This window comes from Phocoena sinus, chromosome 8 (assembly GCF_008692025.1).
Source record: "Phocoena sinus isolate mPhoSin1 chromosome 8, mPhoSin1.pri, whole genome shotgun sequence".
NCBI lineage: Eukaryota > Metazoa > Chordata > Mammalia > Artiodactyla > Phocoenidae > Phocoena > Phocoena sinus.
In genome coordinates, this window is record NC_045770.1 from 108,706,939 (window position 1) to 108,732,880 (window position 25,942).

General features: G+C 63.0%; 1 protein-coding gene across 4 annotated transcripts; it reads right to left on the minus strand.

Moving 5' to 3' along the window:
- Positions 1-296: 296 nt before the first annotated feature.
- Positions 297-16,185, minus strand: TSPAN32 (tetraspanin 32). 4 transcript variants are annotated; one of them, XR_004351172.1, is made up of 10 exons: positions 16,078-16,143; positions 15,280-15,394; positions 14,368-14,465; positions 10,457-10,531; positions 4,701-4,802; positions 4,108-4,194; positions 2,543-2,626; positions 2,189-2,259; positions 848-1,672; positions 297-489 (listed from the first exon to the last, which is right to left on the minus strand). XR_004351172.1 is itself a non-coding variant. In XM_032641250.1 (9 exons), the coding sequence occupies exons 1-9, from the start codon at positions 16,141-16,143 to the stop codon at positions 1,381-1,383; spliced, it is 990 nt and encodes a 329-aa protein (XP_032497141.1). In that variant the 5' UTR covers positions 16,144-16,185; the 3' UTR covers positions 297-1,380. The 4 variants fall into 4 exon arrangements, 3 of the variants coding, with proteins under 3 accessions (XP_032497141.1, XP_032497142.1, XP_032497143.1); XM_032641250.1 differs by having other exon boundaries at positions 297-1,672; positions 16,078-16,185; XM_032641251.1 differs by lacking the exon at positions 16,078-16,143 and adding an exon at positions 15,630-16,030 and having other exon boundaries at positions 297-1,672.
- Between the last annotated feature and the right edge of the window lie 9,757 nt (positions 16,186-25,942).

Genomic DNA, 25,942 nt, shown 5'->3' on the forward strand with positions numbered 1-25,942 from the left:
TGGCTGGGTGATGAGAGACGGTGGCAGAGGTGACCACAGGATGGAGACCTTCCTTCCCAGCTCCGTCCCTGATGAAGAGTGGGCTCACCCAGCAGGAGAAGCGCTCGGACCCGTGAGAGGACGTGGACAGGGTGGTGGAGCAGGGAAGCCCGAAAGTCGGTCACAGCCTCGTGGCCACTGCAGAAAGGAGCACCGTTTACAGCTTCTAGCAAAGCCCTTTCTCCTGCGGCGTCATGTACGTTTCTACAGAATTTAACTACATCCCCTTTTCTTTCCACCACTGCTGTACACAGGAATTCAGCTGGTGCTTCTTTAAAGTTTATTTTGCCTGATGAGAAGAACGGGACCAGGGGAGGTGCGCACATCCCCGGATGCCCTGGACGGTTATCAAATGCAGAACTGTTGGACTTCCGGCACATTCCTTGGGGGCAAGGCCTGTGCGCCTTCAGTTGTAGGAGAGCTATTTGCTTTATCCTGGCTGAGCACCATCTTGTTTTTGGAGGTGTAAGTGTGGGGAGAGAGAGAGAGAGAGAGAGAGTGTGTGTGTGTGTGTGTGATTGGAAACACAAGGGTTGGACTGCAGCAGGCGTTGGTCACTTCGTCCCTTTCTGGTTGCCCATCACAGAGGGCTGCTTCTTACTGGGGAGGCACCCGACTTTGTTGGTTTCGGGGGGCGGGCAGGGCTGAGCTCCCTCTGTGGAAGTTAAAAGGGCCGCACAGTCCCTTCTCCCTTGTCAGTTACGCTGGGGCCTCGGCCTAGGCTGGGTCAGTCTGGCGTCCCACCCGGGACTTTGGTTTCGAGCCACGGATGCAAATCGTCAGGGACAGTTCGTTAGCGAGAACTCACCAGCCGGGTAGTTGGATGGCCAAGGGGAGAGGCCGTGGCAGGCGGGATTTCTCAAATGCATTCCCCAGAACCCGTGAACACAGTATCATCACAAATGTGATTTCTCTGTACGGCAGGAAGTTTCCCCGGGTGGCCCTCATCTACACACATGAGCCTTTGAAAGCGGACTGTCCTCCAGCCTTGGGGAGAGACAGAGGAATTCCCAGCAGGAGCAGTAACCCACCTGCCATGGTGACTTGAGGATGGAGGGGAAGGGGTCTCGGGGAGCACAGCGGCCCCCCAGACAGCGGGCAAGGAAGGGACGTCAGTCCCACAGCCGCACAGAACCGAACTCTGGCAACAGCCTGACCCAGCCTGGAGTGGGTCCTCCCCAGAGCCTACGGGGGCAGCCAAGCCCAGCCCAGCCCACCCCTGGGTTTGACCCTGTGGGACTCAAAGCAGAGCCCAGCCAAGCTGCCCTCTGCGTCCTCTGTCCTCACTCACCTCCCAGCCTGTTCCCAGAGTCTGCAAATGACCCCCGGTCCCACGTCTGCTTACATGGAGGCTGCTTGTCTGGTGGGGTCCCCTCCCTCCCCATCCCACCACCATGTGGAGGAAAACAGCTCATCCCCTCCTGGGAAGGATGGCGTGCGGGCCGAGGCCGGAGCGTCTCCATTGCTCCTGTGTGTAGGCGGGTGGGTGTCCCGGAGCAGCGGAGGGTCACCCGAGCGACTGCTTGGACCCCGACGGCCCCTGAGAGCATCTGCTTCAGACAGGTGATGAGGGGCGGGCCCCTCCTGGCAGCGTCTGTAGAAGTGGGGCTCCTGGGGCTGGCAGCCACGGGCCCTGAGGGGCAGAGGGACCGTGAGGCCGTTGGAGGATGCAGAGGGGCCGGGCGGGATGCCTGGGCAGGGAGGGCACCCAGGTGGCCAGGGCGGAGTGGCTGAGTCAGGGAGTGAAGGAGGTGGCAGGCAGGGACGCTGTGAGCGTTGAGGGGTGGTGGGGCGCTGCTCGGCTGCTGGGACCGGGTCCTCCCTGCTCCCTGTTCGTGGGAGGTCCTGGCCGGGGGCCCCAGAGCACCGTCTCTCGATGTCGGTGGAGTTGGCAGCTGTGAGGCCAGGTCTCGGCCAGGATGGGGGCCGCAGGGTGGAGTGCGCGCTGCCCCTCCCTCAGTGGGCCCAGCCTCCCCCAAAGCACCTCCTCTGGAGAACTGGCCTGGCCCGCGGTCCAGGGGTCCCACTTGCTGGGCAGAGGCAGACATCTTGGGAGTGGGGTGGGGGGGGCGTGCTCTCTGCCTGCCCGCCTCCAGCTGCAGGGCTGTAGGACCCCTCTGGGGAGGTGGGGAGGGGTGGGCGGGCCTACCGTGGGCTCAGGGTGTATTTGCCCGAGCGGATGGCAAACCAGAGGAAGGCGCTGAGCGACATCACGTACACCTGGGGGAGGGGGAGGCCCCTGCACCAGCAGCTCCAGGGGAGGGGGCTCATCGCCCCCCGAGGAGGTCACTGGGCTGTGCAGGGCTCCCAGCCGTCTAGGGAAGGGAATCAGGGTGGCCCTGTCACCCCCCAGGCCTGCTCCTCCCGGCTCCCTGCTCAGGGCAAGCCTTGCTGGTCCCCAAGACCCGCGATCTGACCTGGGGCTGCCCAGCCCTGCCCTTCCGTCTGAGGTGGGGGGGCACAGGCAGGTGGGGAAGGGGCGGGGGCGGGGGTGAGAGGGTACCATGGAGGCGAGGCCGAGGCTGATCAGGGTGGAGGCGATGTCCCCGTGCATCCTCAGGACGTTCCTGATCCCCTGCAGGCAGTCCTGCGCAGAGGGCAGCACGCGTGGGCCCCCTGGCCGCCCCTCCCGGCCCAGGGCAAGGCGCCTCCACCAAGGCCTGGAGCTGCAGCGCCCACCTAGGACAAATGCTAGGGAGATGGAAAGCCGGGGTGCGGCACATCCCAGGGAAAACCACCCCGAGCTCTGGGGACTGGCATTGAAAACAGGCAAAAACAAGCAGGGTGGAGCCCACCTCTGCGGGGACTGTGGGGGCCCCAGGGGTCCAGTGGGTGCCATCCTCTGGGCGTCCCCTGAGCTGCCTGTGTTGGGACCCCCCAAACCCCATCCAGGGTGGGACAGAGAGCCTGGGTGAGGAGAGGACACAGGCTAACAGGTTGGGGCATGGGTGTCCCCAGGCTGTCCTGGCTCCATCCTGAACTTCCACGGCCTTTCCAGGACGTGGCATCCGCAGAGTCTCTCTGTCTCCAAGGAAACGGGAGGTGACGGTCTCAACTCTGAACCACTTTGATGATGGCATTTGGTTTTGGGGAAGGACTTGGCATTTGGGGGCACGCTGGGGAAGGATGTGCTGTGGGACATGCAGGGTTCGATTGTCAAGGCTGGGATGCCGGGGAAAAGGAGGCCGGCTTGGTGTCTGACTGTCCGTCCATCTGTCCATGAATTCCCTTGATTGGGTCTGGTCCCCCAGCGTGGTCCCACTTCCTCTTGGAAGGCAGCCCCGGGGTCAGACCACCATCTAGGACAACGCCCCTGCCTTCCCGCCCCCTCCCCCAGGTGTCCCCACCCACAAGGCCTTTACAGTCTCCCCGTGGCCCCCACCACCCCAGAAGGTACAAGAAACCAGACTTTGCTCCCACTTTGCAGACGGGGACCTGAGGCCTCTCCTTGGGTGGCATGAACAGGCCTCCCGAACCCCCTTCCCTGCATGCAGGGCCCTCCTCTGCCCCCGCCCCTCCCAGCGCGAGAGCCCAGGGCGCTGTGCTGGCTCCGTCCCTGGCTGGGCCTCCAGCCATTCGCATCCTCCTGTCCGTTTCTTGGAGGGTGGCCAGGAGCCTCTTGCCAGAGATAGGGGTGTTTGCTTCCCGGACAGCGGGGGAGGGGAGCTGAGGAGGTGGGGTGGGGGGAGGGGGGCCGCCGTCATCCTGAAGAATAATGTCCCTGCCTCTGTCTCTCGTCACTGAAGCTCTCGTGGCCACACTCTGGCCTAGGCTGATCCTCTGGCAAACGCCCTTCTGGCCTTCAGGGGCCCTTGAACACCTGCCCCCCGCCCTCCTAGAGGCTTCCGATGGGGGACGGTCTCAGTGCCTGACACTGTGCCTGGCCGTGGGGAGCCCCCAAGCTGGGAACTGTGTGAAGGGGTGAGGGAGTGATTGGGGCCTGGAGAGGACCCGGGCCCGCGTCCGTCAAGTCCCCCCAGCCCAGCGCAGCCCCCAGGGTCAAGGCGTGGGAGTGGCCCTGCTCTGGGGCTGAGCCCCCCGGGGTCTCTGCAGGCCCTTCCCCCTCACCTGTCTAGCGGCCTCCTGCCCCCGACACAGGTCAGCCTCCGAGCCCTCTGGGAGGCCGAGGGGGGGTCTCTTACCACAGCACTGAAACTGTAGGGACAGAAGAGGGAGGCGGTTCGCTCTGAGAACCCCAGGATCCCTGTCAGACATATGGGGAAACTGAGGCACGAAGGGCACCCCCCTCCCCCCCAGAGGCCAGGACCGGGGCTCAGGGCGAGGCTGCTGACTCTGCAGTGGGTGCCGGGTTCCGGGCAGCCTGGCCAGCAGTCACTGGGGCCCCACCGAATGCTGTGCCGTCACCATCCCGAAATTCTTCATCACCTTTGGACAAGGGGTCTTGCACTCTGCTCCGGGCCCCGCACATTCTGGAAGCAGCTGCCCTTCCAGGGCAGACGGAGGACAGGACCTCTCTGTCCCCTCCCCCTCCCCCCAAGGGGCACTGATAACCTGTGCCCTGGGACCTTCTGCTCAGCACCTGGCCCCCCGCCGGCGGGCTCTGGGGGCCTACCTCTGCCCATTTTCTAGATCACAGCCCACCTGGGGAGGCTGACCAGTCCAGGGCTGCCCAGGGAGGGGGCCTCCCCCACCACACTCACCATGTCCTGGATGGCCACCAGCTCCTGCCGCCAGATTACTGACGAGCTCTTCACCGTCTGCTCGTACACTTGATCGTAGGCGTCCAACACGGCGTCCTCCACCTGTCCCGAGAGTATCACGGGAAGGCCCCTGTGCCGGTGAAGCCCCTCCCCCGACGGAGCCCCCCGAAGGCGGGGCCTGGTCCTCGGGTGTTGAGTGATGTCCAGCTGGCCCCCTCCTTCCCCTTCCACAGGGCAGAGCTCCCTGGAAGCGGAGACTGGGTCCCCTGGGTGGCTGGTCACAGGAGTCCCTATACTTCAGTTGTGGGGACCTCCCCCCAAGAATGGCCGTTAATGCCACTCTTGCCCCTGGGGGGTCCTGCAGGATAAACCAGAGGCCCGAGCTTGGCCACCCACCCCCCAGCTCTTGTCTTACAGCGGGAGGAGGCCCTGGCCGAAGTGTCCACCTGCTTCTGTTGATCTGGAAACAGGCAGTGGGGAGGGAAAGCCACCGGTGGGCCCTGGGGGGAGACGGCCAGGAGTGGCCTCGTGCCAGGAGCTCAGCTCCCCAGGGATGCTCCAGATCTTTGCTCAGAACCATCGGTAGGTTCTGAAAAGCCCAGGCAGCTACCCAGAGCTGGCCAAGGGCACCCGGGGCAGACGAGGCCCCTTGGGGGCAGACGAAGGAGAAGCAGGGTAGCAACAGGGGCCTGGCCGGCTCTGCCTTCACACCTCACCCAGGCCTCATTGCCTCTGCCCCCTTCTGTGCCTTTACTCGTGCTGCCCCCAGACCGAAATGCCCTCCCCTTGCCAAGTGATCTCATCAGAGACTAACTGGAATCTTGCCCTCCTCCAGGAAGGCTTCTGTGACTGCACTGGGTTCGCTGGCCTCTGGCATGGGCAAGGCCTCTGAGCTCCCTTGCCCTCTGATGCCTCTTTTCCCACCTCAGAGACGCTGCGCCCTGCCTCCCTTCCCTTCCCATCCCCATGCTGTGCTGACAGCGGGGACAGGCTGGCCGGCGCTCAGGGGTGCCCTGCTCTGACCACTCACCCCCACCCTCCAGAAAGGAAGGGCGGCTTCCCCACTCCCAGCCTGGAGGACTTGGGAGCAGGTGGGCAGGGGGGCGGTCTCGCCCAGTGCTGTCCAGTAGCAACCAGACCGATTTCCACACTAAACATCGCTCCCAGGGCTCATTAACCGTCCCGGCTGAGACCTTGCCCACAGAGTCAGCCAGCTGCTTTGTTCCCCACCCAGTGGGAGGTGGGCAGTGTCCTGGGCTGGGGGCCAGGCGCCAGACCGGCCACCACTGCGGGAGACCTGGCTGGGGGCCCTCTCTTGGCCTTCGTTTCCCAGAGTGACATGGGGGTGGAGACCTGCCAGGCTGTACTGCGTCATCGTGGGAGGGGGTCCTGGTGAGGACTGAGGGGCTAGCAGAGCTGGCTCGGGGTCGGTGGTGCAGGAGGCCGGGGCAGGGAGGCCAGCTCAGCCCATCCTCAGGGTTTCATCCCCACCCCCAAGGCCCACTAGGGCCCAGGGAGACCCTGGCCCCTCTGGAGGTGTTGTTACCGAAACATGAACGGGAGGAACAAACCCGCTGGTGGTTGAGCTGCGCGTCTCTCCCCACGACCCCAGAAGTGGGGCGCGAGCTTCTCCTTCCGATGGAGAAGCAGACCTGGCAAAGCCACGCCCCTGCCCAAGAGCCCTGGGCCTGGCATCAGGGGGCCAGGCTGACCCTCCCGAGGCCTGGGAGCCTGGGTGGTGCTCTACCATCTGCCCCCCCATCACCAGGTTCAGGGGCTGTGTTTCTCCATGAGAAAACTGGGGGTGGGCTGGGAGGTCTGAGAGGCCCTTGGGCCCTGATAGCTGGGTGCTCCCTGCCAGGGTGCCCCGATCTTTAAGCCCCATCTTCCAGGGCTCCAGGGGGCAACCCTCAGGACGGGAGCGCCTGGGGCGCTGAATACAAACCAGGTGCCTGGGGCGTCCCTGCCAGCCCAGCTCCCCACCCTGCCATTGACCTCTGCCTCCCCATTGTCTGCTAAACCTGCGGGGGGGGGGGGCGGGGGAGAATAGCTGCAAAGGGGGTGGCCCCTGGGAGCTGCAGGTGGTCTGCAGACCAGGGCCTTGTGCCCCAGGGCTGGTCCTGGTGGCCGCTGGACTATGGGGGAGGGGCCCAGACCTGGGAGCTAGAGGACAGACAGCCTTTCTCTGGGGCTCCCGGCAGTGCTGTACTTAATCCGTGCATGAATTATTAAGTGGAGCCAGGCAATTCATTGCTCCGCAGCCCGTCTGGGGACAGGGCGCTGTGGCAGAGTGGCTCTCAGGCTCCCGCAGGAACATAATTAATAGCCCTCGTGCTCTGTATTCATAGCACGGCCACCCCGTCCCTGCATTGCCGGCCCTCCCAGCTTCAGGGCGCCTACCAGGGCCCCGAGGGAGTGAGCGCCCCAGGGTGCGGGGGAGTGAGTGCCGGGGGGAGCAGGGAGGTGCCCCCGCTCCAGGGTCTGCGGCTTGGCTTCTGGGCCACCAGGAGTCGTGGCCGGCCCCTGTCCTCTCCTTGTCCCCAGGTTTCCCATCTTGACCCCATGTTTCAGGATATCTTAGGGGGTCACTCAGGGGAGGTGCAGGGGGAGAAATGGGGGTGAACAGATCCCCTGGAGCAAACAGCTTGGCCCTTTGTGCTTCTCTGCTCCCTGGGCCTCCAGGAGGATCTCATGGAAGGAAGGAGCAGGGCTGGGATCTGTCTGGCCCAGGTTGGCCCTGATGCCAAGGCACCTGCCCAGGTTCCCGGGGTTGGGGGGCACAGGATGGGTGGCTTGTCCTGCCCCTGCTGCTCGGGGCCCATGCCCTGGCCAGTGCCCAGCTCTGCACTGGCCCCAGTGATGGAGGACAGACCTGGGCTCAGGGGGTGCAGGTGGGTCCCACTGGTTCATTCCCACCGCTCAGCAGCCCCCTCTTCGGGGTCCTCACGCTCCTCTTACAGATGAGGAAACCGAGGCCCAGGAAGGCTAGCTGATCCCAAGGGCACCGGGTGAGAGGCTGACCCCAGACTTGAAGCCAGAGCTGCCCCACCCCGGCCTCCTGTGGGCCCGGACACGGAGGAAGCCCCAGCCCCGACTGGGGTCAGGCAGGACCCCGAGAGCTGGACCCTGAAGGCCAGCTGGAGCGCGGACCAGACAGGAAGATTTCTGTCGGGGATGGCGGCAGGGGCTGGGACACGGAAGAGGCCAGCTGGGAGACATCCGCTTTTGCCCCCTCCCCTTCCCAGAGCGGGGACCCCAGGCAGACTATGGCCTGTGGCCCCTGCAAGGCCCCTCCCCTGCAGAAGTGCAAATCCTGGGCTCAGAGCTGTAAACAGTGTCAGGGCAGAAAGGATGGGCTGCAGCCGCCCCCCAGGAGAGCTGCAAGGGGGGCCCAGGGCACCCTGGCAGCTGTCTTGGCCGGGACCACCCACACGGTGACCCAGACCTCGCCCGGGCTTCTCGGTGGATGGGAAATGTGAGGCCAAAACACCAGCCGGGCCCAGCACTCCCTGGTCACCGAGAGCTGAGGCTGCCTTGCCAGGCTCCGACCCCTCCAGAGCCAGAGGAAATGCCCTTTCTCCATCTGGCATTCCATCTGGGTCACCCCAGATGATGCCCAGGTGGTGGTGAACAGTTTGGGGTGACCCTTGGGCAGGGAAGGGTAAAAAGGCATTGAGTCAGGGCGAAGAGCCCTGGACGGTGGACCCCTCCTGCCCGGCCTCTGCCAGGGCGATCTTGCCCTCCTCCTCACCCCCGTGGGCCTGAGTCCCTCCATCTGCTGACCAAGGGGATGGCCCCCACCCTGGAAGGTCTGGTGACGGCCTCATCAACTCCAAGGAGCACTGGGGCAGGCAGAGGGCAGCGGGGAGAAACTAGGCCCATTACTGCAGGTAAGACCAGAGTGGGTAATCACACACCTAAAAGCACACAGCACGAGCTCGGCCTCCTACCTGGCTGCTCTCTGCATCTTGCGTGAACATCTGGGGGGGCCTGGGCAACAAGGGGGTTGGGGCCGCTGGGACTTCTGATACACAGGCAAAAAATCATTGCTGGTCACCTGCTGGAACAGGGTTTTGCCCGGAAACCGGGTATACTCCAGCTGGACTGGCTTTGGTTTCCCTGGTCCTTACAGAGTGCATGGGGAAACTGAGTCCCAGTGAGAGGAGAAAGGATTGATCAGGGTCTCAGAGAGTCCAGCCGGATGGGCCCGTGGGGCTGGACTCTCCCGTCCCTCTCTGGGGCCCTACCCGCTGGCCCCGCAGCTCCTTCGGGGGCTGCCTCGGGGTCTTTCTTGCCTGGGGCTGGGCTCTCACAGGTGAAGGCTGGGGCGAGTTCTGCTGCCTGGGTTGTGTGCATTGCTGCGGACGGGGCAGGCTGCTCCCCGGCACCTCTCAGCCGGGGAGGAGCAGGGGCCTGAGGCCTGGGACAGATGCTGAGAAGCCGACGGGGGGTGGGGGTGGGGGTGGGGGTGGGGAGAGGGCCCTTTGGGAAGGGCGCCCGGGGGCTGCCCTGCAGGCTCGCAGCTCAGCTGGGGAGAGAAATCTGATCCTGTCGGGGGGCCGTGGGCACAGGGTGCTGGAGGGCAGTGGCGTTGGCTGGCCTCGCTCTGTGCCCTGGCCTGGTATTGGCCAACCGGAGCCACCGGTGTCCCCTCCTCAGCCAACTGTGGACCCTCCTGGCCCCCACTAGTCCCCGGGCCCTACATGTGAGCCCGTCTGGGGTCGCTGCCCCTCTCCCTGAGCCTCTTGGGCACCCACTTCCTCTGCCCGGCCAGAGGGGGTCTGGCCTTGACCCCCAGCCCTGGTCTGGGAGGGGTCAGCTCTGCTCATGAACTTGGCCAGCCCCATTTCCCAGGCAGGCTCTCAGCTCCGTCTCAGGACCCAGAGTTCAGACAGAATTTCTGCAGGGCCAGGCTGCCCCAGCCCCCTGTGTCCCTTGGGAGCAGTCCCTCCCAAGCTGTGGTCCTGCCCTGCTCCCCGGGGTCAGCGCCCACCCTAGACCCGTGGCCTGCAGTCTTTGAGCCCTGCTCTCTGGGGGCCGGGGCCCTGCGTGACCGTGTTACCCCAGAGCTGGGGCATCCCTGCCTCCCAGCCCTGAGCCGCCCCGGAGCCCCGCTGAACCAGCAGCACCCAGAGGACAGAGGGACAGATGAACGGATGAAGGAAGGAAGAAACAAAGGAGCCCCCTGCTATGGGGACCCACACCCACCATTACCACGGTCACCACCGACATGCACGTCCCTGGGAAAAGCCCACAGTGAAAATGGAAGGAGTAGGGTCACGTGAACGGTCCCACCTCCAGGCAGCTCGAGTCCTGGACTGCAGGGCCACTGTCGTCCTGTGGAGGAGGCCTGGCCATCCCCTCCACTGTCCTGTAGCGCCCACGCCCGGACAAGGCCTCCCCCTGCCTGGCCCGATCCCCGTCAGGAGAGCAGCCCCCAGTGCATTTTCTGGAATCAATCCCTTAGGCCAGCTGAGGGGCCTCCCTCCAACCCCCCAGGTCCCATCTTCTGGGCCCAGGGGGGCCTTAGTGAGAAGGGGGTGTCCGAGGCCTGTACCTGCTTCCCCTCCTTCTCTGGGGATCCGCTGTCCCCAGCCCAGGAGAGGACCGGCCCTCTGGTCTCTGCGTCCCCACCTCACCCCCAGGCAGAGAATGTCCCCACAGTGGTGACCGGCAGGTGAGAGGAAGCACGGAACCGACTTTCTCATCCCTGAGGGACCCTCGCCGGCGGGATGGGGGCGGGCCGGGGCGCTCACCTGCGTGGGGTTGTGGCATCTCCAGAAGGCCACCTGCACCAGGGCGCAGAACACCAGGGCGAAGCACAGGAAGGCCTGGGGAGGAGGAGGGGCCGTGAGTCCGGGCGCCGTGGTGGCGGCCTGGCGGCTCCCCACTGCCCAAGCGGGAGGCCTCGGGCGGTGGGCACACTGGTCTCCATCCCTTCTTTTGGCCCTTCTCGGGAGACCCCCTATTGCTGGTTTTAGCTCCCGCGAGGGGCCTTGATGGCAGTGCCACAGCCACTGCCCCAGGGACGCAGGCAGGCAGTACCTGGGATGAGGGAGACCCCTGCCCTCTGCGGCTGCTGCCGGGAAGGGCACTGACCCCGGAAGGGCCAGGCAGGGCCTTCCCGAGCCTGAGATTCAGATCCCGGAGAAGAAACGAACCCCTTTTAAGCCTGGGCAGGAGGGGTGGCTCAGGGGTTTCCGGCCCCCCTGAACAGGGAGGGCCTTCGGAGGAGGGGCCGCCGCTTTTCTTTTGTTCTCTGAAACATGCCTCCCGGGGGTTCAGAGCCAGCGTTCGGCGAGAGCGTGGCCAGGAGGACACCCCGAGACGAGGTGACTCCCGCGGAGAAGCCCCACCCCCTTCTTCCCACCCTGCTCTGTCCCCGTGGCCCAGCCGACCCCGTCCCCACCTCCTGCCACCCCCTGGGCCCCAGGGCTTTGGTGGCGCGTCCCTCGGGGGGGGGGGGGGGTCCGAAGCTGATGAACTTTACGGCCCCTCCCCGCAAAATGCACATATGCCCCCAAAGCTCTTTCGTGGGTCGTTTCAGAGAGTCATCCCAGACTAGGAACCCTGGCCCACGTGCTGCCTTGGGGACATCCCCCCACCCATAGTCTGCCTTGTCACTTTGTGCTGGTGACCCTGTGATTCGGGTCTCGGGCTGAGGCTCCTTCTGGAGCCTTGGACAGTCAATTCGCCTGCTGACCACACGGCCCGGGGGTCCGGAGGCCTGGTGTCACCGCCCCACCTCAGTCACCCCGGGCTGTCCGTGGCCGGGGGCATGCTGCCGCCAGGCTCTCCCAACCTAGGGGCCGCACTCAGGGTGGCACCTGGAATGGAATGGAGGGACACCCCAGATGCAGATGGACACATACGCTGCCCGGGCTGGATGGGGTTGAAGAAACAGTCCACACAGGGGTGGGGGTGGGGGCCCACCGGGCTCCATTTAAGAGCGGGCCACCCCGCCAGCGCCCAGACTCAGTGCAGGCACAGGGACCTCCGGCTCTTCTCAGGGGCGGGCGGTCCACCGGCCTTCACCCCATGTTCCCTCCTGCCTGCCCAGGGGTCTGCAAGGCCTCAGTCTCGGGACAGCCCGGAGATGCTGCCTCCTCCCCCCTCTCCCTCCTCCCCGCCCCGCCGCCCCCCCCCCCCCCCGCCCGGGCTGGCCGAGGGCCGCCTTTCCCATCTGGAAGCCATTGCTCAGCACTGCCTAGCAGGCTGGAGGCCCAGAGCCAGCTCAGGGGACCAGCATTTTCCAGGAACCGGCTCATTCCTCAGGAAAGCGAGCATCACTCCCTTCCCTCCCGCCGCCCGTCCGCCTGCATGGAGGGTCCTGGGCGGCGATGGGCCCGCCGGGCCCCCCAGGCCCTCTGCGGGGCCGAGGCGCTGGTGCGGCCGGGCCCAATCCCCACCGGTTCCTTCCTCCCTATTCTAAACAAAACCACATACATAGATCAAAATGGCTGCCTCGGCGCTGCTGCCAACCCTGCTCCGAGCCTGCGAGCCTCTCATTTCCTGTGTGTGACGCTGGTGCGGGAGGGGGCTGGGGGGGCGCAGGAAGCGGCGGGGGAGCGGCGGGTGGGAAAGATCTCCGCCCCCTGGCCCTCCACGCGGGCTCACACACGCCAGACGCGCCAGACACTGAGATGCACACGCACGGCCGTGGCTCAGCCGGGCAGTAGGGGAGTGAGGCCTCCCAGACCCCGCGGGGCCGTGCTGGGCTTGCCATCCAGGCTGGGGGCCCAGGGCGGGAGGTTGGGGTGCAGCAGGCGGGCGGCCGTGGGGCCCGACCCAAGTAACGGGAAGGGGCGCGGAACAGAGACCCTGGTGCTCCCTGGCCCCTGCCCCCAGATCAGGGTGCGGAGCTGGGGCGGTCGGGAGCTGGGGAAGGCCCGGGTGACCGGCTGGGCCGACAGCCGTTGAGCCAGGAACCTTGGGAACGGGAGCCTTCGGCGTCTTCCCGCCTCGGCTCTGAGCCCAGCACCATGGCGCCCCCTGGTGGCCGACGCTGCAGCCTCGGCGCTGGCCTCTCCGGGCCGCCCTCGCCAGGACCCCCGGGTCTGGCCCCGCCAGCAGCCTTGACCTCCAGCCCTGAGGCCCTCTGGCAAGCCCCACGCCTCAGGGCTCCCCTTTGGGAGGACAGTGAACCTGCCTGGTCAGCTGCCACCGGGGCCTCCTTCCCTCCCCCCATACCCCAGCCAGACTGCACAGGCCCGGGTCTTAGTGCGCCCGCGCAGCACTTCCCTGCCCACGGTACTGCGGGGTCCTGGTTAGGGCTCGAGCTGCCGGATGCCCCTCTGCTCCCCAAGCACACCCAGGGCCGGGGCCCGGCTCCAGGAGGTGACTCTGTCCCTGCCCTTGGAGATGTTTACAACCCAGGAGTCATTCAACCAACATTTGCTGACACAGGCTGGGCCGAGAGCCCCGCCAGCCCTGGGGACCCAGAGGGCTGCCCTCAGGGAGCCCAGGGTTGCCGGCCTCAGAGGCCACCCGGGGAAACATAGCCCCGGCCTGAGCTCCCAGCGGTTGTCAGCCCCACAAACCACTCCCAGGGGAGGGGTGGGTTTGCCGGAGCAGAGGGCCGGGGGCAGGAAAGCGGGAGGCCATAGGGACCCGTGGAGGCACAGGGAGGCTGGACTTGGTCTCACGCACCTCGGGGAGCCCGAGAAGGCTCTGCGGGGTGGTGTGCATCAGGTGACAGCACAGGGCACCAGCCAGGAGCTGAGGCCCCAGTTCAGGTGAGAGGAGGGGCTTGAGCCCAGAGCGGGCAGGCCCGTGGTCCCTGGGGAGACTGGGCTGGCAGGTGGAGCAACAGGACAGGCCGGTGGGGACCAAGATAGGGCCACATGGAGGAACAGGTATGGGGGCAACACAGGGCCACTGCTGTGGGGCGAGGTCAGAGGCTTGTGGGGCCTCGAGGGGTGGGGAGACCCCACCGCTGGTGGCCGCAGGGGAGAGTGTGCTGCTCAGGAGGAAACCAACTTCAGGCCGCCTCGGGGCCACTGCCCAGTCCCGGCCTACAGGTGATCGATAGGGCCTGGCCTCTTGGTAAGGGGATGGAATTCACCCAAACCACGTATGCAGCGACTCCAGTGTCACAGAACCAGGCCCTCCCTGGGCCTTTGAAACAGTGCCCAGGCCTGGGAGGGTCAGCTCTGCCTTTCAAGGCCCCCATGGATGATGGGTGTGAGATAGGCACCTGGTGGAGGGGGTTCTGGCTGTCCCGGGTGGAGGGGCCCTGGCTGTCCTGGGTGGAGGGGCCCTGGCTGTCCCGGGTGGAGGGGCCCTGGCTGTCCTGGGTGGAGGGGCCCTGACTGTCCCGGGTGGAGGGGCCCTGGCTGTCCCGGGTGGAGGGGCCCTGGCTGTCCCGGGTGGAGGGGCCCTGGCTGTCCCGGGTGGAGGGGCCCTGGCTGTCCCGGGTGGAGGGGCCCTGACTGTCCCGGGTGGAGGGGCCCTGGCTGTCCCGGGTGGAGGGGCCCTGGCTGTCCCGGGTGGAGGGGCCCTGGCGGTCCTGGGTGGAGGGGGCTTGGCGGTCCCGGGTGGAGGGGTCCTGGCTGGCCCACATCCCTGGAGCCTCAGTTTCTGTCAGGACACAGGGGAGAGGCAGGCTCCGTGGGCTCACAGCCCTGCCAGATCCCGTCTTGGGGAGCTGGGGACACAGAGAACTCACCCCAGCCATGAGGCCCCCGGCCTCTCTCACAGTGGCTGCAGCACTCATCACAGCCCCCAGGATCAGGAGCGCGGCCAGGGTGATTCCTGTGGAGAAGGCTGAGAGTGGAGAGAGACGGGTGTCAGCGTGCCCAGGGCAGGGGTCCCATGTGCACAGAGCCAAGGTCTGAAATCCAACCTGAGAGTCAACTTGGGGTGCTGAACTTTGGGCAGCTCTGAATGGGCCTTGTCTCGTCAGGCAGGGGTGTACCTCCCACCACCCATCCGCCTCCATGCCGGCCCCGCCCTCCCTCCTAGCTTCCTGTCCCCCCTGTCCCCCCATTCCCGGGGCTATCTTAGAGCCCACATCCCTGCCCCCAGGCCCTACTGACAGGTGGCTGTAATCTTATCAGTCCAGACCCGGCCCCAGGCTTCCTGCTCTAGGGAGTCTGGGGTTCAGGGCTCAGGGTAAAAACATGAGGCCTGCGGCCACCAGGAGGCCTGGGGTGGGGACCACCAGCCCCAACCCCCTGAGCCTCGGCTTCCCCCACAGCCGCCCTCCTTGGCCTCCAGTGTGCTCTCTCGGGAGGCCAAGCCCCCCGGGGGCAGGGTAGGGGGGACAGGATGCCATCTCTGATGCTCAAGGCCTCATTACGAGTGAGCACCCCTTCCTGGACACAGAGGACAGGGTCCAGATACCACCCGACACGCCCACGCTGTCCCCGGGGTCCCGGGCGGGAGACCTGGGCAGACCCCAGGCTCTGCCCAATGGAGCTGGGACTTCCAGGTGGCCCTTTCTGCCTCTGACCCCACTGCCTGCCCCAGCCCGGCTCCACTCGGGAGACCTCACGCCAGCCTGGGGCTCCTCCCCAGCCACCTTTGCTCCTGAAGCCCCCTCCCCAATAGTGGCTGCCCCGCCCAGAGCCTCACTTACCCCAGAGGTGCAAAGCTTCATAGCGGGTCCTCTGTGAGGATGCGTGGCCGATGACAGCAAAGTGAGGCCCGAAGTAGATGAGCACTGCCGTGGTGGCCATAGCGAGGCCCAGTAGCTGGGGGTGGGGTAGACCCAGCGTGTGGGGCAGGGCTGGGCACTGACCCGTCCCCCTGCCAGCCTCCCTCCAGCTTCCGGGTCTCACAGGAGACAGGATCGGCTGCGGGGCCTCTGGGTGTTTCTGGGGGTGGTCTCAGGGAGACCTTTGCCCCAGACACTCCCCGACACAGACACCCCCCCGCACACACAGACACACTCACACAAGACACCCCAGCACACACACTCACACTTACATCCCCCCTCCCCTGCAACACGCACACCCGCTGTCCATCTTCTCCAAGGGCCTGGAACCTTGCATCCTTCCATTTGTGGAGCAGGGAACGGACCCACCCAGCCCTTCTCAGCCCGCCTCTCTCCCCCCGCCACGAGAGCACCTTCCAGAGCGGGAGGCCAGCCCCCGCCCCGCTCCCCAGAGAAAGCCCCTCCGAGCCCGTTTCACCAGCCCACCAAGGCCCTCAGGCCTTCTCTAGGGCCCGTGCCGCCCGGCAGTAGGACAGGCACTGCTCACGGGGCATCCTTCTGCTGCCAGGAGTCCGCCACCAGAGCCCCAGGTGCATGTCCACCGGGGTGGCAGGGCTGGTGTGGTCGGGGCGGGGACTGCAGTTCCAGAGGTCCGGGAACACGGCTCAGCACCCCCCCGCCCCCCCACCGCCTCCTGCCCCTGCCCAGCCTGCCTGTTACCAAGACAAAGAGGCTGGTGACAAGCATTTGGCATTTGGCCACCCTGACTCGACTCCAAGGCCCCATGGAGGTCTCCTCTGCTCTCCTCTCCTCTCCTCTGCTCTCCCCTTCCCTTCTCTTCCTTCCCCTCCCCTCCCACTGTGGTTTCCAACTGGGCGGGGGCCTCAGACCACAGCTGCCCGCCCAGGAGCTGGGTTACGTTGGTCGCCTGCCTGCCAGCACACCAGGAACTGAGCCTCCGGGGACCCCAGAAGAAGGGCAGGCAGGAAGGCGAGGGGTGGCGAGGCCAGCTTCTGCCCCCCTGCTGCCCCCGCCCCTGGCCCAAGACCCCAGGGTGCTTGCAGATAAACGGACCTCTCCCAAAGGTGCTCCTGGCGTGGCTGCAGAGGACCCTGGTGGAGGTGGGTAAGTGGGAGAGGGCACATGCGTGGGGGTGACAGAGCTTCCTGTCTCTGGAGTGTGTGAGCAGAGGCTGGACCTCCCGTTAAGTCCTGCCTGGGGCCATCGTCCTTGGAGGACTTGGGGAGAGAAGGTCTGATCCGGACGTCCTTATTGAAGCATTGTCTTACGAAACATCTTTTGAAATGTTCTGTGACATCAAAAGTTTTGAAAAAGCAACTTGATGTTTGATGCCTCAGTGGCACAGAGTAATTCAGGGCCGAGCCATCTGGAGGGCGCTGGGGGTCGGGGGTGCTGGGCCCGCGCCGGTACCCACACCGAGGCTTTGTCAAAACCCGAATCTGTAATCGAACTAAACCTCGTGAACCCGGGGATGGGGCACGGCTGCAAACCCAAATGAACGTGGGGCTGTGCTAACTGGGCCGCTGGGCCCAGTGCGGGCCCGGAGGGGACACGTGGTGAAGGCGCTCGCTGGGTCCCGCCTGGGCCAGCTGGAACCACTAGGGCCCCTGCTGTGGTCCTCTAGGGCTGGCCGCCTGTGCACGGCTCACCTCTCATGCTGGAGTGGCCCCCATTCAGTGTCTCGTAATGTGGGTCCTCTGGACCCTGGGGGACCTCAGCCGGGGAGGATGAGTGCCCCAGATAACCGTGGGCGTGGTGATGGTTGGCCTTGTAGAAACCAGCAGAATGGGGCTCTGGGCTGGCTGTCAGCTCCGCCACCTCCTTGCCCAGAGCAGGGGCCAACCAGGACCCCTCATCTATCCCAGTGCCCCCCGTGTGCCCCCTGGCCCCCAGGAATCCCTGCCCTGCGCCTGCAGGGGCAGGAGGGGTCCCCGATGTCACCACATGTGGGTCGCTCCGGTGGAGCCCAGGTGTGGCCCAAGGGGGTGCAGCGAGAGTGAAAGTCTGGGATCCGGGGCAGCAGGGCCGTGGGCTGGGGAGCCGGCCACCTGGACCCTCCTTCCAGCAGAGATGAGCCACAGGTCACTGTGCCTGCCTCACTTCTGGCATTATCTTTCTCTGACTTTGGGGCAAATCTTTTGGAGCAGGGCCGGGCCTGGCTTCTTGACCTAGCCCTGTGGAGCACGTACACTGTGCCAGGCAGCTGGCACAGATGACCTCGCTGTGTTTTCCCAAAGCGGCACCAGACCCCTCTGTGGGCAGGAAATGAGGCTTCCTTGATGACTGGCCTGGTGGGGACTGAACTCGGGTCAGACCCCCTAAAGACCAGGCTTCTGACCGCGGCCCCCGACCGTGGCCCCCTTGCCCCGTGCCCACCGGCTTGGCAGGGAGCCTGGCCTATGTCGGGCACCATCCACACTTGCCCCAGGGAACCCCTTTCCGTGGCTGAACCTCACCTTCCCACTTCGACAGCCTGTCTGCGAGAGGAAGTGGCATCTGGAGGGGAAGCCGCTGGCCCTGCCCGGCTGCCTGACCCTCAGCCACTCGCCCACCCCCTCTGGCACCTGGGGTGGCCACCCCTCGTGAGGGCAGAGCTGTCCAAAGGGGGCCTGAAGCTGCAGCTTCCGTCCGGAGGAGCTGGGCAAGGGGACAGACCCCCACCCCGCACGGACCCTGTGCTGAGGGCCAGGCCCCGCTGTGAGCCGCCTAGGCTGCCTCCTTTCTCTGTGTCCACGGAAGACGTGTGTGCACAAGTGTGCCTGTGCATTTGTGTGCACCCACGTGTGTTTGCGTCGTGTTCCTTGCTGGCCAGTGACCTCCTTTTTCTCCCTCTTCTCCGCCCTCATTTAATAATTACTTGGTCAATAGAAAACTGTTTTGTCAGGGAAACCAACTGACAGAGCTCCCAGTGGCCAAAGCTGGGATGGTTTGAGCAACAGAATAAATAACGTATTGGATGACAACCCACGATATTAAGCAAACATCCATGAATCCATGCTGGTCCAAATAAAGGATTGAATAAACCACTGGGGCAGAAGAGAAATCGTCCGTGCAGAAGAATTCCAAATAATGTGTGTGGATCCTCCGCCACCAGGGATGGGATCCCCACTCCTAGCCGTCAGGTGTGGCTGCACGTAGCAGCCTCCTCCTGGTCCCCCTTCCGGTTCTGACAAGCACACCTCAGCCAGGTGAGCGCAGACAGCATCGCAGAGGTAAGCCGTGTTGAGGGCGTGTGCCCTGATGGGATGGGACGGGTGGGCCCTTCACCCCTGTGGTCTTGCTGCCCAAACCCACAGCCCTAGTCCAATCATGACACGAACACCAGACAAACCCCAACAGAGGGCCGTCCTGCTACACACCCGGGAGTCCTCCTTCCCACTGTCAAGGTCATCAAAACTGCCACAGCCCAGAGGAGCCGAGGGAGATGTGATGGCCAGATGTGTGTGCGATCCTGGATGGGGTCCCAGAAGAGAAAAAGCGAAGCAGGTACAGACTAAAGAAACCTGAATAAAGTATGAGCTTCAGTCAATAATAATGGATCCATATGAATTGACTCATTGTGACAAATGTCCCACACTCATGTCAGACGTTGGTATTAGGGGACGCTGCGGGTGGGGTAGTATAGGCGAACTCGCTGTACTATCTTTGCAGCTCTCTTCTGTAAATCCCAAACTGTTCTCAGATGAGTTTTATTTAAAAACATGGCTTTGGCTGCCACCCCAGTGTCACGGCACAGAGGGGTGCAGGCAGTATGGTGTCGCCTCTGCCCGTCCACTCACTGGGTCGTCAACTCTTGGCCCCATGCTGGCCTGAGCTCCACTCCATTAACTGCTTGTCTCCAAGATGTTCACTTACTCAGTGATGTCACCTGGCCCCCTGCCCACCTGCCCACCTACCACCTACCCACACGTCCCCCTGCTCACCTGCCCACCTACCCACCTGCCCCCTGCTCTCCTGCCCACCTGCCCACCTGCCCCCTGCTCTCCTGCCCACCTACCCACCTGCCCCCTGCTCACCTGCCCACCTGCCCACCTGCCCCCTGCTCTCCTGCCCACCTGTCCCCTGCTCTCCTGCCCACCTACCCACCTGCTCCTTCCCCCATCCACCCTTCATTCACTCTTCACTTGCCCCCTTGCTCCAGCCTGCTCTCTGCCGGCCACGTCAGTTTACCTGGGCAGTGACCTCTGGGGATCCGGGAGGGGGTGTTGGCGCTGAGGCGGGTCCCTCCTACAGCGAGGCTACTTCCCCTGGGCTAGGAGGTGGCAGCCTCCACCCTGCTTCCTAACAGTCTCCCAGAGGGAGGCCAGGGACAGGTCCCCCCTTCTCTTCCGTCAGAGGAGACCCTGCAGGCCTCACGGGGGCGGTGACACGGCCCCGCCCAGCCAGCGAGGAGCGCCTGGGCCGCCAGTGAGCGCATCACCACACCGCAGCCCTTCGTGTGGGGCTCTGCCGGCTGGGTCACCCACCTGAGGTGGGGCTCAGGGCCGGGGGGAGACCCTGGATTCAGTCTCTGGCTTCCTCTCTGCCCTTCACCCTGATTCTGACATTGTCCCCGCCGCCCAGACATGTCCGCCCTGGACAGCGTCTCCTGAGCCCTGGGCGGGTGGGGAGGTTTCTCTTCCCAGTTGTCTTATGTCTGGTCAACCGTGTGAGCTCTGGTGCTCTCGACCAGCTTTCCCGTCCACAGGACATCGTCGTGCTGGTTGGGCCCCGTGAGCAGGAGGTGGCGATCATTCAGACACCGTGTCACCACAGGCCGCGGCGGAGATGGGAAACCAATCCCACAGAACTGGGCGCCTGCTACCTTGGTGACACTCGAGGGGTCCTGTGGTCTGGGGCGTGTCTGGGGCGTGTCGAGATCCACATCCGGCCCTTCCTACCGCTTAAGAGGACGCGTGATGCCCCGTGGGCCTCTTCGGGCTCTGGAGGCCGCGCAGACATGAGACCCGTTAATCGAATGACCCGGAAAGCTGTCTGTGTTGAGTGCGGCTCAGAGCGAGAGACGCCTCCGAAGCAGATCCAGGCTGCTGTACCGGCCGAGGTACCCCAAGGGCCTTATACGTTATAACTAGCAGATCCAGGGAGCTTGAGGGGTCTGTGGCAGGTGAGGACGCTCTTTGGAGCCATCAGCAGCTCCTGTAGGTAGATCACAGCCCAGCGCCCTTAGGATTGGAGCGAAGCCCCAACATCCTCTGAGGATATAACTCTCCTTTGGAGAAACAGATCCTGGCTTTTGCTTCTGGGCCTCAGTGGAGACTGAACGTGTGACCACGGGCCACCAAGCTACCATGAGACCTGAACTGTCCATCAGGAATGGGTGTCATCTGACCCACCAAGGAGACCAGACCAGACCATGCAGCTGGGCTTACACGCTTTTACGCCATGAAGCTGGGCATGCGCAGTTGTATTCCACCATCAGAGAAGGGGTGCTTACAATAAGGGCTCAGAGCAGGTTCTGAGGGCACAAGTAGGTCACGTGAAGAAATGGCTGGAAAGCCTGTTGTGACCACCCCCTCTTGTGTCGCCTCTGGCTTCATGGGATCTTCCCTACGACCTGGTGATCGAGGAAGGAAAAGCCTGGGCCTGGCTTTCCCGTGGTTCTGAGCCATGTAGGGGCATCACCCAAAGGTGGAGGGCCCGGAGCTCCAACCCCGCTGAGGACAGGGGTGAGGGGAAGTGCACCCGCTGGGCCAGGAATTCCAACAGCGCCTCTTCGTTTGATTTTGCCGGGAAGGATAGGTCGGAGTTACAGGTCTACACCGATCATAGCTGCTAACAGTTTGGCTAGATGGTCAGGGACTCGGAAAGGGCACAATTGGAAAACTGGTGGCAGGAGGTCTGGGAAAGAGGGGTGTGGTTAGACTTCCCCACAGGGCACGGAGTGTGGAGGCGTTTGGGGCCTGTGTGAACGCTGAGCGGCCACCGCGGCCGGGGAGACTCTCACTCACCAGGCAGACCGCCGGCCCTTCTGTGGACCTCAGCCAGCCTCCGCCCCCATCTCCATCACCGCCCAAAAGGCTCGCTGTGGCCACGGCGATGGAGGTGATGGGTGGGCTCAGCACACAGACTCCACTCCCCAGGGCTGTCCGCGAGCTGGGGATGAGAGACCGACACTGAGAGCCAAATATGGTCCAGGGGCCGCACCAGCATCCCGGGGGCGAGGGTGAGGCAGGCTGCTTCCACTGTGGGAGGGGCACCGCTTGGCTTCCCTAGAAGAGATGCTCTGAGTATAGGTCCTCTCTCCTGTCCACACGCGTCTGCTGACACCCGACCTGTGCCCAGTAGGATGCCTGACCCACCATCATGGGTCTCACGGAATGTTTCTTCCAGCGAAGGAGCCCATTTCCCAGCCGGTGGGGGGCTGGGAGCAGTGGGCCCAGACTCACAGGCCTCACCGTGTGCCCTGTCACCCTGAAGCAGCTGGCCTGACGGGACAGTGCGATGGCCTTTTGAAGACGTGGCTATGGCGCCTGCTGGGTGACAACACCGTGTGGGGCTGGGACTCTCGAGGGAGAGACGGCAGTGACCTCTCTTACCCTGATGACACGCCCCCAGTGCAGGCTTTGCCCACAATTCCAGCTCTTCTTGGTCTAGACGTTCGCGTTCTCGAGGGAGGAGGGTTCCCACCAGGGACACACGAGGAGCCCATTAACCCCGGCCACCTTGGGGTCCTCGTGCCAGAGGATCAACAGGCAAAGAGGGGTGACTATACGGCTGGAGTGACCTGTCCCTTCAGGTGGGAACCGGTGGTTACTCCACAGTGGGGATGAGGCAGAACCCGTCTGGAAAGCCCACAGTCCCCTGCAGCATGGGATTCTGGTCCCGTGATGGGAATCAATGGAGGGTTACAGCCATTGGCCCAGACCCCTCAGGAAAGAGGCCTGAACTGACCCACGAGGCAAGAAGCCACCGTCCAAGGTGCCTGTGGAGGCAAAGAGGTTGGGGAGGGGGCCGTGGGGGAAGGTGGCTGTAGCGACCAGCTGCAGCCGCGTGACCAGCCACAGAGCTTGGGGGATGTGACCACGGTTTATGGCCCGTCACTCTGCCCCAGCAGGTGGATCCTGGGACGTCAGGGTGGGAATGTGACTTGGCTGGAAGAGGAGAGGACACCACCCCAGGGTGGATAAAGGGACCTCCTCTCCCTGGGGGGGAGGGGAGCATGCTTTTGGTTGTACACATATAGTCACACCTCGTTAGGTAGAAGCATGGTTTTACTTTTTCTTTATTTGGAAGTTAAGAAAAATCAAAAAAGGTGCATGGGGTTTTGTACGACTTCATTTGTATGAAAAATCCAGAAACAGAAAGTGGAGTCTTGGCTGCACGGGCTGGGAGTGGGTTGGGGAGTGACTGCTGGTAGGGACAGGGTTTCCTTTTGGGGGGGTGACAAAGTCCTAGCCGTATGTAGATGGTGCTAGTAGTTGCAGGACCCTGCGAAGATGCTGACAGCCATGGACTGGTAACTAAAAGAATGGATTTCATGGTGTGTGAGTTACATCTCAGTAACACTGAGTTCGTAAGAGAAGGGTTGCCTGGGGATGCCAAGGGGAGGGGCACCACGGTGGACTGGCAGGGTGTCACCTTAGCTGAACTGGAAGTGAATTTCCCAGAGCTACCCTCCCTGCTGGGTTCCAAGTTGGTCTGGGTCATGTGACCCGTGCAAGCTGTGGAAGGTGAAAGGGGACGTGTGACCATTTTCTCCGTACGCTCAGAGATTTGCTCAGGGAGCCACCGTGCCCTCTGACCCGGTTGGTCCCCTCCCTCAGCTCCAGGCCAGGCTGCCCAGCCCCACGACGGCAGCCCCAGCTCGTGGCAGAGGCAAGGGCTGCTCGGGCTCTGATTAACCACACCACGGTCATAGGGGGTCACACCCAGATTCCAGATCATTCCCGGGGTCCTGTTGATGCGAGGATGCAGTTGGGAGCCCACCGTCGGGCTGCTGCCCGCCCCCCCCCCCCACACCCCGCCCAGTGACCTCTGAGCTCCCAAACCCAGAGACACGGTTCAGTCCTCCCTGGTGTCCTCTTAGGGCAGCCCAGCCCGTGGCGCTGCGGACCCTTGGGAGTCCTTGTCTCTCTCACTGAAGTCAGTGCCCCTTCTCAGTCTCCTGCTGACCCCTCCACTCTCCCACTGGCTGAAATCTTGGGGTTCCTTGGGTCTGTATCCCTTTCTCTTCTCCCGCTGGCTCCCTGGGTGGTATCATCAGCTCCTGGGGATTAGATGGCACTGAACGCAGGGGACTCTCCAGTCCTCCCCCCCTTTGTGTCCCACGCTGACATTTCAGTGGCCCGCCTCCCGTTTCTGTGTGGATACTTCTCAGACATCCCAAACTCCACGTGTCCAAGAGGGAGCCCGCGCCTTCCCCTGAGTCCTCCCCCCACCCCTGTGGCCAGCCTTCTGCCCCACCCCAGGCAGAAACCCTGAATCAGCTGTGACTCCCCCTCCCCCCATCCATGAGAGCCACGTGCCAGGCCTTCTTCCTTTTTGAGACTGCGGTGCCACACACGCAACATAAAATTTGCCATCATAACCCTAAGTGCACAGCTCAGCGTCATTAAGTGCACTCACATTGTTGGGCAACCAACACCACCATCAGCCTCCAGAACTTTCTCATCTTCCCAAACTGAAGCTCTGTCCGCATGAAACCCTCACGCCCCTCGCCCTCCCCCAGCCCCGGGTCCCCACTGTCCCACCTTCCGTCTATGGGTGTGACTCCTCCAGGGACTTCCTGGGATTTGGTCCTCTCGTGTGACATCCGACGTATCTGATGAATCGTACAGGACGTGTCCTTTTGTGTCTGGCTTCTTCGCAGAGCGTCCAGAATATTTCACACGACTGTGCTTCTCTCCTTCATGGCCGTCAGCCTACGACCTTGCTCATCTGACTGCAACATCCGTCAGCTGGACTCACTGGTCCTGCCCGCCCCATCCACTCTCCTTTCCGGAGAGAGGTGGAGTGACCATCGCAACGTCAGAATTGGCCGCTAGATGGGGACACCCAGAATCAATCCCTAGGACCTGGAGGGAGGGACGGATCTGCCTGGAACACTAAAGGTCGTGGTGCTCCAGTGTGTGCGTGCGTGTGCGTGTGTGTCTGCGATGTGTCTCTCTCTGTCTCTCTCCTTCCCTCCCTCCACGGATCTGCCTGCAAATTCTACTTGCCTCAGCCTCCCTGAACTCTGATCTCCGCTCCCCCAAGTTCATGAGACCTTGGGCTCAGCTGGAGAGTCACGGGGTTCCCCTGGGTTGTTTCCCTTCTTTCACGGATGCTTCACTCCCTGTTGTCTGTGTTTGAACACCACTGTGCCACGTGTTGTGTCCCGTTCTCTGGGCGCTGACAGCAGGTCAATGTGGTCCTGGTTGCTCCATCGTGGCCAAGAGAGAACAACCTGGAGATGTTAACTTCGAACACCTGCTTGATGTCGTAGCGGCAGCTTTGCAGTTACAGGGTAAAGTTAATATTTTGCCCTCTGTCGTTTATATTTTGTGGGGAGGAACTTTGAAACGGTGTAAATACCCTGCTGCTCCTCAAACTTACTCACTGCTTCAGCATCGTTTGGTGGTTTGCGCCTACATAAATCATTTACCACGATGCTGTGAAATGAAATATCAGGTGGAGGGATTCAGAACGGTTCAGGAAGAATAATGGGGTAGAAAACAGGAAGGGGACGCTGAGCGTGTAGGGAGAAAAGTGTACATACGTTGACTGGATGAGAGGAGTCACAGAGGGAAAGAGAAACAGGAGGAAATATTTGAAAAAGTAACCAAATTAAGTACCTCAGAAGGAAAGAAACGTGAGAAAAAGTGCTCAGGGGCCAAACAGGACAGAAAAGGAAGAAACCGGACCCATCATCGTGCCACTTACAAAGACCACAGTTCTAGACTGTTCTAGAGTAACCCACAGACTGCCTGACAGGATGAGAGTCACATCGTTCTTCTCAAGGGCAGCACTGGGTACAAGGAGAAAAAGTTACATTCGGAAAGCACAGAGGATGAATAACTTTGCACAGCGGACTTTCCAGGGTATCATTATTATTTAAATGTGAAGGCAGAATAAAAGCACTTTCAGAGGCACTAAGCTTCAGAATATTTACAATGTTTGCCACAGTAACATCCACTTTGCCAACAAAGTTCTCAAACAGTAGATAAATAAATCCTGGGAGATCTGTAAGAGATACGAAAGTGGGAGAGACCGAGTATCTTCTCTCCATCCCTGCAATCACCAACGAGAAAATACAACATACAAGACACCATCCATAACCGTAACAAAACTGAGAGCATCCAGGAGTTTGTGGAGCAGAAATATGCCAGGCCTCCCTGTGATACATCCTAGACTCAAATAAGGACTCTGGTAGAGGTCACTGGGAGTGCACAGACAGACTTTTCATGTAGGAATGCCTTAATATGACAAAGACGTCAAACCTCCCAAAATTAACCCAGATATCCAGTGCCACCCCAATTCACATCTCAGCTAGGGGTCTGAAATGCCCAAGTCACTTACCCTAATGCTGATATCGAAGCATACAAGTCCATGAGTAGGCAGAACAGTTTTGAATAAAAAGGACAAG

Excerpts from the sequence above, each read along its gene's own strand:
- TSPAN32 (XM_032641250.1), bottom strand. The coding sequence starts at position 16,143 with ATGGGGCCTTGGAGTCGAGTCAGGGTGGCCAAATGCCAAATGCTTGTC. Across the intron at positions 4,803-10,456 it reads GATGCCACAACCCCACGCAG|GTGGAGGACGCCGTGTTGGA; the intron begins GTGAGCGCCCCG and ends CTCTCGGGACAG. Across the intron at positions 2,260-2,542 it reads GCCTCGGCCTCGCCTCCATG|GTGTACGTGATGTCGCTCAG; the intron begins GTACCCTCTCAC and ends CCCCTCCCCCAG.